Here is an 18,721-nt window from a genome sequence, read left to right on the forward strand (position 1 = left end):
GAGATGCAGGGCTCGGAGGAGGCAAGGCGGTGCCAGGACACCTTGCCTGAGCAAAGCGGGGAGGAGGGAGGTCCCCCTTTACCCAAGCCTTCCCTGCGCAGTAGGCTTTCGCGCAGAGAGGGGAGGCGCAGACTGGGGGTCAAGAAACTACTCTGCTGGCGAAGATTCAAGGACCACCCACTCTCAGATTCTGCTAGTGAATGAGCAAGACATGGAATAGAGGCGCTCTGCATTGTAAAGGTTTTTAGCACCAATAATGAAGCTTTAGAACAGACCAGTGAGGCATCTTGCCTGATTGCTCTCGAGCAACCACCTGATAGCCTTAACAATAAGCTTCTTAATCTGAGCATTTTTCCTTTTCATCCAAGTACATCAGTAGCTTCTCCTGAACATGCTAAGGCTTTGTTCAGAGAGCAGCGAAATCATAGCAGTTTTGCACACGTCACTTAAACTGTGCACCGGGAGCCAAACTGGATGTTTTCCCAAGATCCACAACTGATCTCTTCACTTACCTTTTTCAATAAAAACTAAATGCAGCTGGGTTTGGGGGGTGGAAGGGGTTTGTGCTTCTAATTGTGATTGGTGACAGAGTGAGCAAAAAGGTGCAAGACTGCAGTCTAAGACAGTTCTTCAAGTTGCAGCTGTAGAAATTAGAATCATAGAATAGTGGAGTTGAGGGACTCCAAGGGTCCTCTAGTCCAACCTCCCTGCAATGCAGGAATCTCAGCTAAAGCATCCATGACAGATGGCCATCTAACCTCTGCTTAAGAACCTTCAAGCAAGGAGAGTCCACAACCTCCTGAGGGACAGACCATTCCTGTTAGCTCTTCAACCATAGTTTAGAAGTCCCGGGTCCTAAGGAAGTCAGACTGTCCTCCACCAGGGCCAGGGCCTTTTCAGTGATGGCTCCAACCTGGTGGAATGCTCTGTCTGGATGAGACGTAGATATAACTGGTGACTGAAGACTTGCTTTCCTTGTCTCTTCTCCTGCCCCCCTCAGCGGTATACCACAGCTTCTATAGCCTACATATAGTAGGGATATTGAAATGAGAGTCGTCATAGCGTCCTCTTTTTTGCTCTTCAAAATATGGCAACCCTACAGTAGTGTCTCTAAGTAGTCGTTCTTAGCCCAATAGTTACACAGCACATAGTTAATCTATGAATTTGCTCCCAGGAGAGGTCATGATGGCCACCAAGTTGGATGGCTTCAAGAGGATTATACCAGTTCATGGAGGCTAACACTATCAGCGGCTACTTCTTCTGTCCTTACTGGCGGCCAGCATTCTAGGTTACCGCAATTGAATCTCTTTATGCTCTTCCTTAAATCATTCTATCATGCATTGGTGTTTTTATCTCAATGGAAATACTGTACCCAGAAACCTATCGTTTACGCTCATTAGGGTACTGGGTTTCGAGTACATTTCCCCTCCTCCTTTTCATTATACACAGTAAACATTTTCCTGCTAGGAAGGTAAACCCCATAACCCTCTGAAATCAGTGACCTAATTATGTATGACAGTCATTAGCCCAGTGGAACAGCAGCCTGCCTGAGAGCATCTGTTTGAGAAAGCCCTGTGTTGCCGTTTTACTCTGATGCATTTGAAATGCAAATCACAGCGCTAATTAGACAGCCTTTCTGCATCGAACCACATAGCTCTTTTCTCTTGAAGCTTGTATGCAACTGTCAGGCAGGCTTCAGAAGAGTTTGGGGGGTTTTCGCCTGTCGCTGTCCACAGCATTCTCATTTTCCCAAATGCGCAAGAGTGTTTCTTATGAGGCAAGTGATCTGAGGATGCATCTCTGTAATCTTGCATGCTCACAGAGCCACTCCCATTTCTTGGGGCCCTAATCTCCAAATCCTTCCATGCAGCTGTGGGGTGTGGTTCTCCATGAAGCCGCAGTCAACTGAGCCTGTGTGCATAAATATTGTTAAAATAGCCGCTCTCTTAGAACAGCCTCCTGGCTACAATAGTCACCATACGCCTCCTTGAATAAAAGACATCTTTCATTGCCTGTAGGGAAAGTGCTCTCTGCTGGGCTTCAGGAGACATCTGTCAACAATGGAGGTAGAGGATCTCTTCAAGTAAAGACTCCTAAACCAACCTAGTTGCATCATTTAAGCTCTACCGAATGTTTGGGGAAGGGGTCAGCAAACTTTTTCAGCTGGAGGCCAGTCCACTGTCCCTCAGACCTTGCGGGGGGGGTCGGGCAATATTTGGGGGGGGGCGGGGAGAACGAATTCCTATGTTCGACAAATAACCCAGAGATGCATTTTAAATAAAATCACACATTCTGCTCATATAAAAACACCAGGCAGGCCCCACAAATAACTCAGAGATGCATTTAAAATAAAAGGACACATTCTACTCATGTAAAAAACACGCTGATTCCCAGACTGTCCATGGGCTGGATTTAGAAGGTGATTGGGCTGCATCTGGCCCCCAGGCCTTAGTTTGCGTACCCATGGTTTGGGAGAACGGGAGCTCTGAGGCAAGGGCGCAGCCTTGTGGGGAGGAAAACTTATCAATGGCCCACATAAGGGCGGTCTTTTATGTATTGGCAAAATGAACTACATCAGCAAAAAGAGGTCAAAAGAGGTTACAGATTCAGTGTAGTGGTGAGAGTGTTGGACTAGGACTTGGGAGACTAGGGTTCAAATCCCAACTCAGACATGATACTCTCACTGGCTGATCCTGGTCCAGTCACTGCCTCTCAGCCTAACCTACTTACAGGGTTGTTGTGGGGAACAAATGAGGGAGAGAACCACCTTGAGCTCAATGAAGAAAAAAAGTGGAATGTACCGGTAAGTGCAATACATAAGTAATAAATAATCTTGTGTATCAGTCAAAAATTTCTTTTTGCCTGTACTCAAACCATTGACATATCCCATCCAATCAGGCTGTCAGAGCTGCTTGTTTGTCTGTTTTAAGCATTTTATTTTACATGTACTCATCCATCAATAAGGCTCTCGGAGAAGCTTGCATAAGATCAATAAAAACCAGACAGCCTTTGCCCACAGACTTGCACCATAAAAGACACCATACAAAGGGGAAAATGGAGAGGGAAAGTAAACAAGGAAAGTCAGGTACTAGTTCTTGAAAGTCTTAAAATAAGCAGCTAGAATAGAAACAATTCAAGGAGAAAGGCCTAATGGAGCTCATCTCTCAGTAGAAAGTCAAGATACAGTGCTATGTGTGGCCCTGATCCAATTCAAAGATGTTATTGACATCAAGCTTCAACTCATGAGGTGAGGGGAAGACCCCATCTGCCGAATCACCCCGATTTACCTTGTTACCCAGTCACCACAAAGAGTCAGTGCATACCTTGAATCAATTACTGCTTCAAGTTATTTCAAGGAAGAATGCACGGCAGCCATTTTGGGAAGCCATGAGTAGCATTCAACTAAGTCTTGCTCAGAGAAGGCCCTTTGAAATTAATGAACATGGCTTAAGTTAGGTTTGTTCGTTTCAGCGGGTCTATTCAAGAGTAAAAGGTACTTGAATAGCACCTCATGGAATCACATTCTCTCTTAAAACTGAGATCATGAAGAAACATGCATATGTCACGAGGCCCTAGAATTAATTGGCTCACCAATGCACAGCGACGGTAATTCGTTTAATAGCAAATGCTCTCAGAAAAGATTACTGAAAGGCACAGATTGAGTCATAGGTTGGGCTGGTTATTTTTCAGGCTGAATTTTCAGCACTGTGAATAAAATAACCAACAATGTAAACTTAATGTGCCCCATGCATTTTTGTTTTTAAAAAGAAATATTTACATTAACCGCACAAAATGTTAATTGCACACACATAAACAGTGCAAGGGCGAGTTTACTCAGCCTCCTTTCCAGGCAAATGTTACAAAACTAAACAGATCTCTTATGATTTTTCTCTGAGGCTCTGGTTGAAGGGAAAAGCTTCCCATATGGTTCCTGTATTACATCTCAGAGCTGGCTTTTAATTCTTCTTTACAGCAGAGCTTAACACTTTATCAGTTTATTTGCAAAGATTTCAGGATGCAGTGTTCGCCAGAGGAGTACTTTGCTTATGTGTGGTGATGGTAACGGAACAGAGCTTGGTTTCTTGGTTCCCTGGCTTTTGTTTAACAAAAAAAAAAAAATCATGCTTCTGCTTCTGAAGCAGAAGGCAGGGATTAACACATGTGACCAGCTTCTGCTTTTGGTCTAAAATGGAAGGGATTAAGAACATCAGGCCAATGGCCCACCTAGTCCAGCATCCTGTTCTCACAGTGGCAAAATGGGCAAGCAGGGTCTATGTGCAGCAACACTCTTCCCATTTGTGCTTACCAGAAAGTGGTATTCAGAAGCGTTCTGCCTTCCAAAGAAGAGGAAAAACATGGCAAACATGGCTAGTAGCCGTTGATGGCCTAGCTATGATGACTTTGTGTCTGAGGCAGTGCCAGTTGCTGGAAATCACAAGTAGGAAAAGCGCTGTTGCACTGATGTCCTGATGCTTGCAGGCCTTCTGTCTCATAGGCCTCTGCAGGATGTGAAGAAATACTAACTTTTGCCTGTCCTGAATCTTCCAAAATTCAGCTCTATTCGATGACCTCTAGTTCCTATAATATGAGAGAGGCAGGGAAAGACTTTTCCCTGTTCTAAAGTTAAAGATTCAGAACACCATAACTTTTCCCTGTCAAGGACAAAAGGAACATTTGTGATTTTGGGCGCATCAATGGCTGGGAAAGGGAAGGGGAAGGATAAACAGTCCTTACCTGTCACACAGGTAAGTTCAGAATTGATGCTAAATGTGGGTTGCCAGTTTGGGGGGAAGCAGTTTTTTGGGGACTCCTGCCCAGAATTTTTCTGGCACATGTTTTTTTTCCAGTGTTAAAGGTTGGTGCACTTTCTGTTGATCTGAAGAAAATACCAATTAAATGACATAATTTTTCATGGGGAGGTGGGTCTAAGATGATGGTTGACACACCTCCCAGATTTCATAACCCGGATGAGTGGGGTTGGAGAAATGGCATAAGAAAAGAAAGGGTTATAGCAGTTAGGCTTGAATTACTGTTATAACAACAAGGGTTGGTGCCGTGCTGTTTTTATTGTAATTATGTTTTAAATAGATCTCTAATATTTATATACAATATTAATTCTATTAATGTTTAATTGTTTTTAATTATTTTTTCTCACCTTGTTTTTAGCTGTTCCTATTTTATCTGTAAGTCACCTTGAGTCCGTCAGGGGGAAAGGCTGGGTGTAAATAAATAAATAAGAATAAGAATATAAGAATAAGAATAAGTAGGAATGTATGAGGGTTATATCTCTATGCAGCACTGTGGTTCTTGGCTAGTGGGTCTGACAACAGTCTGGAAGGAATCAGCCCCAAATAGGAAACAGGATGTTTGACTGAATGGATCTTTAATGTCATCTGTACATTCTTCTGCTTATTGTGTTGCGGCAGTGATATAAACCTCATAGTACTGTTAAATCTCAAATCACAGTCCAACATCTAAAACTTGAATGAACATCCAGTTATCTCACATTAAGGCACTTCGCCAAGTTTCACTACAGAAGGCATGTTGATATTTGTCAGGGAACTGCCATCGGAACTAGAGGAGAAGGCGAGGCTCCACAACGATGCTGGAGAGGGACCAAGAAGGGAGAGTAGGAGGAGACTGGGCGTCAAACAACTTTTATGTTGGAAAAGGTTTAAGAAACGCCCACTGACGGATTCTGCCAGCGACTGAACAGCCACGGAGTGGATGGCTGTCCAGCGAGAAATGGTTTAACCAGCCAACCTAGCCCAGAGCGGCAGCTATTTACGCACAAGCAACCCCTAAAGCCATTACAATATTCTTAGGGGGATATACAAGCCTTGGGCTGGTTCATTCTGTCTGGGGCTGCCATTCTGTAGAGGCACGTTGAGATGTATTTACTAAACTGAGTAGAGTCATTGCTGCAGGTAATGGCAGAAAATGCTTCATTCTCAACACCTGACAGTCAGCCACCTTGGGGATGCAATCGTAAATCTACCTATTTAGAGACAGGTCACTGCCCACATCAAACTGTAAGCCCAGTGGCAATACTAGAATGTGAATTGTCCATGACAGCAGGACTCTCAAAGGAGGTGTGGTTTTTTTTTTTTTTTGCTTTCTGTTTAAGATAAACAAAATGGAAAAAAAGAAAATGCCCACCTCCATTTCATAGTTTTTAAGGGTTCTCGGATATATAAAGTGAAGTGGGACACAGGAATATATTTACCTTCTGCAAAGTACTTTTAAATAATGTGTGTGTTTTTATTTAGCATTCTGCTCTCATCCTGTATTCATTTCACAATGATATGGGAGGTAATTACAAGAGCAATGTAAGGTAATTAATTTTGTATATTTCAAAAATGGATATTCCATTGCTGTTTCCAAGGTCTGCTTTCTGTTATTTTGATTTAATTCGACAATTAACCAGCAATGCAAGGTCATGGATGGAAGCGTGCAAACTGAGTTTGCCATCAACCTGTCTGTATCACTCTTGTTATGCGTTTGGACTGCTAAATTAAGATAGACCAGAATTGCTCCAGGGATGAAGCCTTAAGTGTGTCTTGGAAGGGACCATGTGAAAATATCCTTCTGGAGTCCAGAGGCAGGGTGTGGAGAGACGAAACTCTGTTTTGCAGATCCTCTCCCCCAATTAGATAGCTGGGTACTCTTCACCATTACGCAGCATGTTGTCCAAACAAATGTTCTGTGTCTAAGTAGAATCACTGCTGATTCATTTGTACAGTAAATTTAATTGATTGACAAGCTGGAACGTGTGCAGAGGAGGACGACCAAAATGATCAAGGGTCTGGGGAATGATTGAGGGAACAGGGTATGCTTAGCTTGGATAAGAGGAGACTGAGAGACGATATGATAGCCATCTTCAAATATCTCAAGGGCTGTCACATGGAAGATGGAGCAAGCTTGTTTTCTCCTCTTCTGGAGGATAGGATAGGCTTCAAGTTACAAGAAAGGAGATTCCAGCTAAAAACCAGGGAGAACTTCCTGACAGGAAGAGCTGTTTGACAGTGGAACGGACTCCCTTGGGAGGTTGTGGACTCTCCTTCCTTGGAGGTTTTTAAGCAGAGCTTGGCTGGCACTCTGTCCTGGATGCAACCGCCTCAGGCGGTAGAATCCACAGGGGCAGCAGGTCCCGATGTCAATCTTTCTTCCTCTCTTGTTCCTGATGTAGATTTTTTTTCCCTCACTCCTTCTTCCCAGGCAGGGAGTGGGGTTCTGCCTCAGGTGCCGAAATGTCTTGAGTCGGCTCTGCCCCCTACATTGCAGGAATCACAGCTGATCAGGGTAGATATGTAAGGGTCTGATACCAGGGAATGTGGGCAGTACTGACTTAGATGTACTAATCGATCTGATTTATTATAAAGCAACTTCCTAGGTTCTGAAAGGGTGGCTGGGGCGGGTGGTGGACGTACATATGTGTTGATGTGTGTTGATGTATGTTGTTGTAGATTCCCCCTCCCCCCGTTTTTAGGTTTGATATTACATTAGTTATGGAACAAGACTTCTTCTTTATTGGCCCTGATCCAGGACGCCCCTTTAAACACATGCAAGAGACTGTACACAAGCAATGCAGCTTACAACACATTCATGAACAGCAGTTCCTTATATAGTAGCACAAACTGCCCTCCCCCAAAAGGAATATTAAAAATATTTGCACTGCAGCATGCACTGAGGAGGGTCACTGTTGTCTGAAAAAATATATATCATGCAGATTACACCCACATTTTCTGGAATTGTCCCTTCTTCTTTTTTAGGAATTCTGTTTCTGAAATAATTTCAGAAATGTTAGGCTCCTTTTGGATATGAGTTCCTAAGATATTTCTGCTTGGATACTTAAAAGGTGTTATCATAGACAGCGATCAAGGGGTGGTAATCAATTTGATTACTGCAGCAAAAATAATAATTGCTAAGAATTGGGGGGGGAGCTTTTTCTCTCTCACTACTTTTGAGTGGGTCGAGAAGATTTGGAATATGGTAAAAATGAATGAGCAAACTCATTATAGGAGAGTACAAGCAGAATTAACCAAATAAATATATTTGGGGAGCTCAGGGAGGGCAGAAACCTCCCATAGAACAGAAGGGCAAAAGCTGCTTGGTATTGCTTTTCAGTGTATGGAGAAATTGTATTTTATATATATATACTGGAATAGCAAGTACAATGATAATATACAGCCTTATGATGCTCTCCATTCATCATAATGTGGAGGGTTTCTAGTTGGAAATTTTATTACTGTATTTTAAACTTTCTGGTTCTGGCTGTTTTTTGCAAACTATAACAATAAACATTGCACCACAGCATTTACAAAATGTAACCAACTTATTATTAGTATTAATAAGGGACATATCCTCCACAACTCTTTCAACATTTTATTTTATTTTTCTTTTAGGTGCAGGATTCCCCCCTCCCCAAAAATCCAGCTCCACTATATATGGGATTAAAAAGCAAATAATTTTATAAGTTATCAAAACCAACAAATTTATGATTAGTAGCCTGGTTCTTTAACTAATTTAGCACACAAATATAAGCATTTTAAAGCATGAAACATTTCACATCTATCTGTGGTTTTTTTTGCATCCTATTGTTATTTAGAACAAAGACTATGAGCAAAAGGAAATTGGTGCAGATAAATATTTATTTTATGATGAATTAAAATTCAAACTTGAACCTACTTAGTGTGTTGGTAGTCTTGTTTGTTTTACTTTATATAATTTCATTATTATATTTCTCTTTCAGTTTTCTCTCTCTTTCTTATATTTTGAATGGCAAGCTATATAACGTGTGGAGTTGTATCAGGCTGAATTTACTGACTGCATCCTGCTATTTGGGGCACTTATTTTTATTTTCACTAAATAAAACATTTTTGTACTTGACCTTTAACACTGATTTTTATCCATAGCAAAGAGATTTCCTTTGTGACCAAGCTCACTTTCACATATACATTTCAAGGCATAAATGTGAAGGTTGCTGAGGCAAAGGGGGCCAGGAGGGGCAATATAAAATTTTTATCACTTAGCAGAACATAGAACCAGTGGGAACTGCACACTCATTCTGAATCTCGATTGTCTGAGGAAAATCTACATTATTCCATGTAAGAATTATTAGTTACATAGGTGTCAAATGTGCTAGCTTTTTTGGGGGAGGATCACAGCATAGTTTTTTTCATTATTGCATACTAATGATAAATATTTATGATGTTGGGCCTCTCTCATTTAAACAATGGTGTGAAGAGATGCCGAGCCACAAGGTCAGAATACATGGCACATGTGCAGTCGAGTGCTTTCTGAATTCAATAATTGCTTCCATAGCAATAAGTGCTTCATTAGAAAGAATTTATTCTTCTCTCGAAAAGCCTTCCTTTCCTTAATATGAGCAACTGCCATACCTTAAACCTTCTTTTCCTTTACATCTCTTCTGCAAAGTATTGATGTCCTGCAAGAAACGCATCTTCTCCTGGTTCCTAAAACAACAGTTCTTTGCAGGGCCGGCCCTCCCATTGGGCAGAATAAAGCGGCTGCCTCAGGCAGCAGTTGCAGGGGGGCAGGGAGTGATGCAAGGTGTTGGAGGACAGAGAACTGTGTGTCAGGCAGCTTGCCCTGTGCCCCCTCAACTGAACTGCTGGCCTCCATTGTGGTATAGGAAACCACCAGCGTTCAAGTTCGATTCAGGGGGCATCATCTGAGAACCTTTTCCACTTTGATCCATGTTTATTTTGAATTTCTTAATTAAAAGATGTTGGGTGGAGAGATCTGGAACTGACCCCCCCCCCAAAAAAAAGGTCTGGGTTGTTAGCAATCTGAATTTTTAGAGTTTCTTCCCCTTTTCAGTCTTTCCTTTTTATTTCCCAATAATCTGTTGCTGAAAACAGATGTGGTCTGTTTGTACAACTTAGTCCTGGGCCAAGATCAGTTGGAATGGATTCTAGTATCCTTTTAAGCATACGAGGTTCTTAATCTTCCCCCAGAGTTCACAAATACTTGCATGACCTTGAGAGAATCTTGAAATGTACAAGATGGTGAGTAGAAAGATGGAAATGTAGGGAACTGCCTTATAAAGCAGGTCTGACTATTTTCCATATAGTCCCGTATTGGTAACTTTGAGTTGCAGTGACTGTCCACTACCTGAAGCAGAGATCTTTCACATTGCCTGCCACCTGACCCAGTTTTAAACTGGAGATCCGGGGGATTGAACCTGTGACCTTCTGGATGCAAAGCCAGAGCTCTACCGCTGAGCTGTGGCACCCCCCCACCCCCATGCTCTGGTTCCCCTCTTACTGAAAGACATTAATGAGAGATTTTCCTGTTGAGTCCGGCTGCTTCTAGACCATCACACTATAATTCATTCATACAAAGTGGAGTTGATGGTCTTGCGCAACAAAGCCACTTCCAAAAGAAGTGGGGTTTTTGTGGCAAGGAGAGTGACAGGAAAATGCATTGGATAATGGCAGTGTTGGGCGACATCCTAAAACCACCATCCAAACAAGATGAATGCTCAATAAACAAGACAATCTGGCAGAGCCCTCTGTTGGATACTGCAATCGGAAACCTAAAGATTGCTTTAAACCACATCGTTCATTTTCCCGCAGCTAGTATATGTTTGTGCCAAACAAAATGAGTTTCCACAAGCATCATTTCATTTGTTTCCTGAGCTTTTTCTAGGGATCTTTTTTGTGAATACAGAAAACATAGACTAAAACACCCCTTTTCAAGCTCTTTCCCTAAATGTCTTATAAAGGGCTTGACACTGATCTCTTAAGATTTTCTGCCAACCCTGGGGAAAGTAAGGCACCGAGGGTACAATTTAAATGGAAATATGATGTATTGTGGGGCTTTGCTACAAATAGCACATTGCCCAATTATAAGAATAATCTTCTCCAAAGCTTGCCTAGTAGAGACATGTTAGAAACCCAATCGGTCCCCTTAGCTATTTGGCTATCTGAGCTTAGGGCCAGCTCTGATGTGTCTTTATTCACTGATAAAGGCTCTCAAACCACTAGACTTTGAGAGCTTTCTGTAACAATGATTCACATGGACAATTGAGAAGAGTAATTCCCCCAGCTTCCCCCAAAGGAAGAGAACTCTGGGTTTTCCTAGTTGCTCATTTGAAAAGATCTTCTTCTCTTACACATTTTCCTTTTGTGCTCACTTCTTAAAATCACATAGTACTACAGAAGATTTTTAAGTATACAGTGGTACCTCAGGTTACAAACACCTCAAGTTACAAACACTTCGGGTTACAGACTCCGCTAACCCGGAAGTAGTACCTCAGGTTAAGAACTTTACCCCAGGATGAGAACAGAAATCGTGCAGCAGCGGGAAGCCTCATTAGTTAAAGTGGTACCTCAGGTTAAGTACGGTTTCAGGTTAGGAACGGACCTCCGGAACGGATTAAGTTCCTAACCAGAGGTACCACTGTATTGGTATTAGACACCTAGGGCAGTGTTCAACTAAATAACTGTGCAAGTGGAACATTTATTGCAGTGGGACTTTGTCCCCATCCCTCAGTCTCTGTGTGTCCTGAATCTGTTCCAGAGAATTGGGGTAACCCCTAGAACAAATTTAGGGGGTGCACAGGGAAGAAGATTAGGGAGGGACTTTCCATTGCAGTCATCTTCATGCTGTGATTAATCCCACCCCTATTAAAATTCTTTAGGTGTGACATTTTAGGTTTAAAAACACAATAATATGCAGCAGAAGTCCACAGTAAGTCATAACATCCAAGTGAACATACAGCCACGTATTACAAAACCACACTAAGAAAACACAATAAAATCTCAAGAGCTGAGAATGTACTAACATGACTAGCAAAATACAGAAGTTAACACTACCATGAAAGCTGGGAGAACAGAAAAGGCTTCGCTTGATGCCTAAACGACAACAATGTAGGTACTCCCAAGCCACTTTCCCTTGAGTGAGCATTTCATAACCAGGGCACTACCCAGGAAGAATGAATGTAAGACGAGCCTACTGGATTAGGGCCAGTGGCTCATCTAGTCAAGCAACCTGCTATTGCCACGGTCAACCAGATGCATATGTGAAGTCTTCAAGTAGCACCTGAGCACAGCAGCACTCCTCCTGATTCTCTTGGTTTCCAGTAACTGGTATTCACAAGTTTACAGAACACCACTGAGAAATGTTCTCTTTCTCAAAGCCACCCTCAACTTCTGATGGAGAAGACGCTCGGATGAGGGGCTCCATTACCAAGGGTATCATCATATGGGAGGAGACATTCCCTTGGGTACTGAGGTGCCAAGCAATGTGCTATCCCATCCTTCTTCAAACAGCTCAGGGTGGCAAAGATGGAGGGTACTGTTCTCGTTTTATCCATGCAGCAATCCTCTCTGAGGGAGATTCTGTTAACTCAGTGAGTTTTATGGCTTAGCAGCCCTTCAAGCTGAGGAGTCGTCTCTTAAAAATAGGACATGAGGGCACCCCAGCTCAATCTCTTAAAGTTTCTTAAAATTTTCTTAAATGATGGGTCTTGTCATATCAGATGGTTAACTTTGTCTTAATTGACTGCAGAATTTGTGGGGAAAGGTTGCCTGTCACAGGCTGCCTGTCATAGGAACTTCAAGCCCAGATGTTAGCTTTCATGGCAGAATTTGTCCTGGGCTCCAGACAAGCTCTGAATTAGAATTTAAATTCATCTGAAGGAAAAGAGTCTTAATTCCCACCCCCCTAAAGTACTAGTTTCTTGCCTGGGATCAAGAAGGCACTTGGACTTGCTGAATTGTGTGTCCACTTGAATACATTTTCCATCTGGGCGTTTTCCCCTCCCACCAATAAACTGTGTAAGATACTATGTTAGAAGTTTGAAATCCCATAACAAATATTTATCTTGGACAAGGCCTGTTTACTGAAATGGTCTTTCTGGAAGAATGACTCTTGAACTGATGTCATACAGAGTAGGTCTATCCTTTACTGAGGACAGAATCACCAGCCTGGGACATCAGGCCTTAAGAAACCAGGACTAATGGGCTAAATTAGCCACTTGCTAGCCCTCTCTCCTTCACTTCCTTCCACTAACTACTGTTACCTCGCCATACTGTCCAACTTTTTCTGACACAAAACTGGGAAGTGCAGTTTCCGGGATGTGCTCATAGCAAGTTACGTGACCCATGCTTCACTTTCACCACAAAGGAAACACTTTTTCGGGGCAAAAGCACATGAGACTGCAGCACCCAAAATGGCTGCCAAGATCTTGCATGAAAAAATGGGATGCCCTGTTTTTCCCCAGGACTTTTGGAAGGTATGCCTCACTTCATGCACCTCTATAAACCCATCATCTGCATGTTAGGAGTCCTTTTGGAACACCATGTGACACAGTCCATAAAGAGGTAGGCCCTGCTAAATTCTGTGCACTGTGATCTTCAAGTTTTAAAGTATTCACTTTAAGGCACAGAACCAGAAGCACCTGCAGTTTTCTTACCCTCCTACAAGAAATGCTAGTGTAAAGTCACTGCAAAACAGAAACACCCATAGCATTTATTTTTCATGAAAACGTGCAAATTGTCTTGCACCTTTCTTAAAAGTATATTTTTGCAATCCTCACCATTATATCACCAGATATTGCTGGACTCCACCACAAACAGCAGATGATGGAAGTTGTAGTCCAATGGCACCTGGAGGACAGCAAACAAGTATCTATTTATGGACCTCTTCCTCCAATTCTTGACCCTAATGTTCTAAATTCTTCTTCCACAGCTTCCAGTTATGGGAGGAGCCTTCATGGATTCGCCCAACGAGGACTTTAGTACGGAATACTCCTTGTTTAATTCCTCTGCCAACGTCCACGCAGCTGCTTCGATGCCGAACCAGCCTGAAGACGCCTCCCGTTCTTCAAACGACGCCATTTTGTTATGGATTGCAATTATAGCCACAATTGGAAACATAGTTGTTGTCGGAGTTGTGTATGCCTTCACGTTCTGAGAGGAAAGGACAACAGCTCAGGGAGGTGGACAGTTGCTGTTTTCATCAGCGCAGAGTGTGTGTGTGTATGTATGTAGATATATATATATGCGCACATGCCTATATACAAATGTAAATCTTTTTAAATATTTGTAGGTAGACCCTTGTTAGCTAAGAACAAGCTTAACCAATAGGTGACCAAAAGATAAATGGGGGGGGAGAGCCACCCTTGAAGTCCTTTGTAAGTGATGTGGGGAGGAAGCATCTCATTAACAGCATAATCAATTAAATGTAAAGTTTAACATGAAAAGCCAGTGAATTTATACTTTGTCAGATCATTGGTCCATCTAGCTCGCTATTGTCTTACTGACTCAGCAGATCTCCAGGATTTCAGATAGAGGGACTATTCCCCGTCTCCTATCTGGAGATGCCAGGGACTGATCCTGAGACCTGAATGCAAAGCAGAGGCTTCATGACTGAGCTACGGCCTTTCCCCATAATGCAAACTGCAACGCACACAAAAGAAAAGGCAGGTTTGCTCACCAAGGGCTCTGATGCTTGCTGGCTAGTGAATTTGTTGCTTATCTCATTTCTCTATGGTTTTAAGTATCTCATTACTCCTGAATTGGAGCTTTGTACATGAATACCTGCATCCTCAGGTTCTGCAGCAATATCTTTCCTTGCCCTCCATAGGCACTGGACAAGTAGACATGCAGAACTGGTTTGAATTTTTATTTTAAAATGGCAGGAAGGTATGCATGTGGAGAGTACCCCTTTTTTGTTGTCCATTCCAAAGGCACATTGAAATATTTCAATTAGTTTTGTAGATATGGTTACTTTCCTAGCAGTTTGTTCTGCCGGTGAAAGAAAACGACTCAGGTGTCTAGAAAGTTGTACGATCCAGTTGCAAAAATCTGAAAACCCTGGGTCTGGAAGGATAACATGGTGGAAGTGCAGGATCTGATAATGAAATAGAGGCTTGCAACAATATTGATAGATATTCTTGGTTACATGGGGAAACATAGTGGTGACAGCCCCAAAGCCACTCTCTCATGCACAGAGGGAGATTCTGATGTCTTCTAACCCAGCTGCATTGACCAAAGTCTGTGATGGTCTAGAACAGAATGAGATGTTATTGTGTGTCTGTGGCTCAGAAACCAATGCCACTCTTTCACCAGGTCCATAGAGATATTCGTATAAAAACTCATGTCAAAGGGAATTAGGAGAAGGCCTTTTTTTTTTTTTTTTTTTTTGCTGTTGTTCTAAACGAGGGATAGAGAACCTATTATTGTGGCTCCAGTTTCCAGCAGACCCAGCCAGCATGGGCAATAGACAGGGATGATGGGAGCTGTAGTCCAGCACCATATGGAGGGCTCCAGTTGTCCACTCACTGCTCTACACTCACTGCCATGGTTGCCACCTGCTACTTCTCCTCTGAGTCATCATTGCTCCCACCCGCTTGCTTGCCAGACACAGTCAAAGAGCAATCAGACAGTGATGGCTGGTTATCAGCGTCACTACTGCAGCACATAGAGGTCTAAAGGGAGTGGTGTATTGGCAAATGGAGATGTCACCAATCTCTTACCATTCCTCTTGTAGGGTCTCTGTCTCCAGTGTCCTAGAGTCACCCAGTCAGCGTGAAAGGGGAGCTTTTGTAGCCTCTGTATGCTCTCAAGCTAAGCATTTAGGGACACCAAGAACACAAGGTGCTTCAGTTTCAGGAGAATGTTGTGAAATGGAACTTCATGGAGAGAAAAAACACACAACTCAAGTCACTCTGAAAGAAGATACTGGAACACTCCAAATCATTTGCCTGTGGAGATGCATAGAAAATGGTAGTTCTAAAAAATAATATTATAGAAGGTTATATAATTGTAGAAGGGATATAGCTGTGAGGGAGCATGGCTAGGACTAGCACGAAGGGACCTGCACTTCTAAATTTGTCACTACACTCCTGGCCAAAGGTTCTCTGCCCCAGTTCCAAGCCATCATTTGTACTTCATATATGTCTTCTACCTCTTACCATTCCCAAAGCTCACCCCACATTTCAGACCTTATGTGATTATTCCTCAAGAGCGTCTGTATTATTTTTCTGGCCAACTTTCTGGTTCTGCACTCTTGAGTGGCTGTTGTTATAAGCAGGTTAATGAGCGTTCTCCCTGCATTAGCAACATGGTTTCAGTTAGCATGTCATATAAAAAGATAATCATGACAAATGCTATGAAAGTGCACTTTGTGTTTTTATTTATTATCAGCACTTTGTGTTTATTATTTATTTTTTGCAGTCGAATATTTCAGTGTTTCCAAAAGTGGATGTAGAAATCTTGGTGAACATTTCCTGTATTGCATTTGGAAATGCTGTGAAGAATAAGCTATTAATAAGCAAAGGCCTGATTCTCGAGATCATTGCACTGTGGTTGTTGCACGGAAGGCAGAGTCAGAGGCTGCAATCCTGTGCACATATCTTCCTGGGAGAAAGCCCCATGGTGAGAAAAATGCTCATAGGACTGGACCGGGAAACCTGTCATAAATAACTGCAGAGATAAAGATGGAGGATGCAGTTAAACCTCTAAAAATGATGGAAGAGGTATCAGTAGAAGGAAAATATCAGTATGGCTAGTGAATATTTATAGGCATCGTCTAACCCCCCCCCCCCCCATTTATACAGCAGGCCTACCTTTTAAACAGTTGACTAGCAATACATCTTTTCTTGCCTTACCGTTATTTTCCATCAAGTCATCAGTCATCATTTGCTCAAGCAGCACCTTTGCAAAGCTAAGCAGGGTCTGGTCTGGTTTCAAATTGGATGGGAGACCGAGTGTTGAGATTCCTGCATTGCAGGAAATAGGACTAGATGACCCTCAGGATCCCTTCCAACTCTACGATTCTGTGAGTCTACTGCTCAAACCCAAATTTCCCCAGTTCACCCCTCCCCCGTCAGTTCCCATTCCAAACCACTAATGAAAACTAAATGACTTTAGTTTCACGCTCCTGAGTGCTTTTTTTGTTTTGTTGCAAGCCTATTGCTAGCTTCATGATTAGATTGATTAGATATTCATAGGTGTTTCAGCAGCTCTGGCACATTTTTGCAGCGAAAACAAACTTTGCACCATCAAGAAGAGAGAAAACCATTTCACCATGGTTACACACAATTGTACTTATTTTATTTTATTTTTACCCAGTGGGCTCCCTGTGCTGCTTGATGAATTTGCTGATAACAATGCTTCGCTTGAGCTAATTTGTGGGTTTTAATCTAAGTGCAATTAACAGTGTTTGTTTTTGTTTGCCGACGGACTAGACCAAATTTTAAAAGAACATTCAGCCTTGGAAAAAAAGAGCAGACTAAAACAAATTGTGGAGAAAAGAATCAGGCTGTCTTTTTAAAGAGCGAGAGATGTAATTGCATTGCACGAGTGTGCGGTTTTCAGAAAACAAGACAGAGAAGTAGTTCTCTCCACCCCATATTTTCCATATTCACGGTTTGCTAATATTATTAGTAATGGTCTCACATAACTCTATTACTGATTCAAGACCAAACTGCTACTAATATTCTGTGATATTGCTTCCCACAAGAGGCAGTGATGGCCATCAACATGAATGGCTTAACAATTAGACAAATTGAGGAAAAGGCTATCAAAGGGTTATATCTGACTAAATTCTACTCAGAGGAGAATTGTTGAAATTAATGGACTTAGGAAGGGACAAATAAAATTGACCATCCTAGTTCAGTGATTTGTTGTGTGTTTTCCCCTCCTATGAATGCTTCCTCTGCGGTATCCTAGAGATATTCAAGATCTTAATAACTTCTCCATATTTTCCTGCAGGGGAGTTATTAATGTGTAAAGCAGTTCTGTTTTTCACATCATGTCCCAGATAATGTAATTTTGCTCAGTGTCCTGCAGGTAATCACAGAAGTGGAGGGCCTGTGAAATGAATTCAGTTTAAAAAAGGGGAAAAAACCCTTTGGAAAAAAATTAATTTTGCATTTAGAGTTCTCACAGTTTGAATCTGCATCTCTTTGCTTAGATAATGAAGAGCTACCCATTTCTAGTACAGTGGTACCTTGGTTTTAGAACAGATTAGTTTATGAACAACTTGGAAATACAGTGGTACCTCTGGATGCGAACGGGATCCGTTCTGGAGCCCTGTTCGCATCCAGAAGCGAACGCAACCCGTGTCTGCGCGTGCGTGGGTCACGATTCGCCGCTTCCGCGCATACGCGTGACGTCATTTTGACCGTCTGCGCATGCGCAAGCGGCGAAACCCAGAAGTAATGCGCTCCGTTACTTCCGGGTCGCCGCAGCGCGCAACCCGAAAATACTTATCCTGAAGCTACTTCAACCCGAGGTATGACTGTAGAACACTGCAAACCCAGAAGTAGGTGTGTTTCGATTTGTGAGCTTTGCCTTGAAAGCTGAACATGTTCTGCTTCCTGTTGAGTGTATTCCATTTGTAAATCAAGTCCCCCGCTGCTAATCAGAGGTTTCCTGTTGAGTCTGTCAATGGTTGAGTCCTGAGCACCCACACAACACAGAGGTGATATTTGGAGCTTTTGTTTTTGGTGTGTTTTTTTGCATTTTACTTTGTGTGACTTTTTTATTTTTTTGACTGTGACTTGTTCTTCGTTTTATGGGACTGACTTGTGACTGTGGCTTGTGACTTTGTTTTTGTGACTTGTTTTTGTGACTGTGTGGAATTCAGTTCAGCTCCTGGTTGATTGTGTGACTGCAGAAATGGATAAAAGCCCCCCATCCAAACAACGACTATCATCAGTGCACGTAAGAAATTTATTTTTTTT

At 42.3% G+C, this 18,721-nt stretch overlaps 1 protein-coding gene across 1 annotated transcript in view; it reads left to right on the plus strand.

The window, feature by feature from the left end:
- The window catches only part of LOC310766125 (uncharacterized protein C14orf132), a 35,383-nt gene extending 16,931 nt beyond the window's left edge, over positions 1-18,452 (plus strand). Inside the window, exon 2 of the mRNA XM_083622110.1 lies at positions 13,720-18,452. Within this exon, the coding sequence (XP_083478236.1) occupies positions 13,720-13,944 (225 nt within the window). The 3' untranslated portion in view covers positions 13,945-18,452. The remainder of the gene's footprint in view (positions 1-13,719) is intronic.
- Positions 18,453-18,721: the final 269 nt, after the last annotated feature.

This window comes from Podarcis filfolensis, assembly GCF_964270895.1.
Source record: "Podarcis filfolensis genome assembly, chromosome: 1".
NCBI lineage: Eukaryota > Metazoa > Chordata > Lepidosauria > Squamata > Lacertidae > Podarcis > Podarcis filfolensis.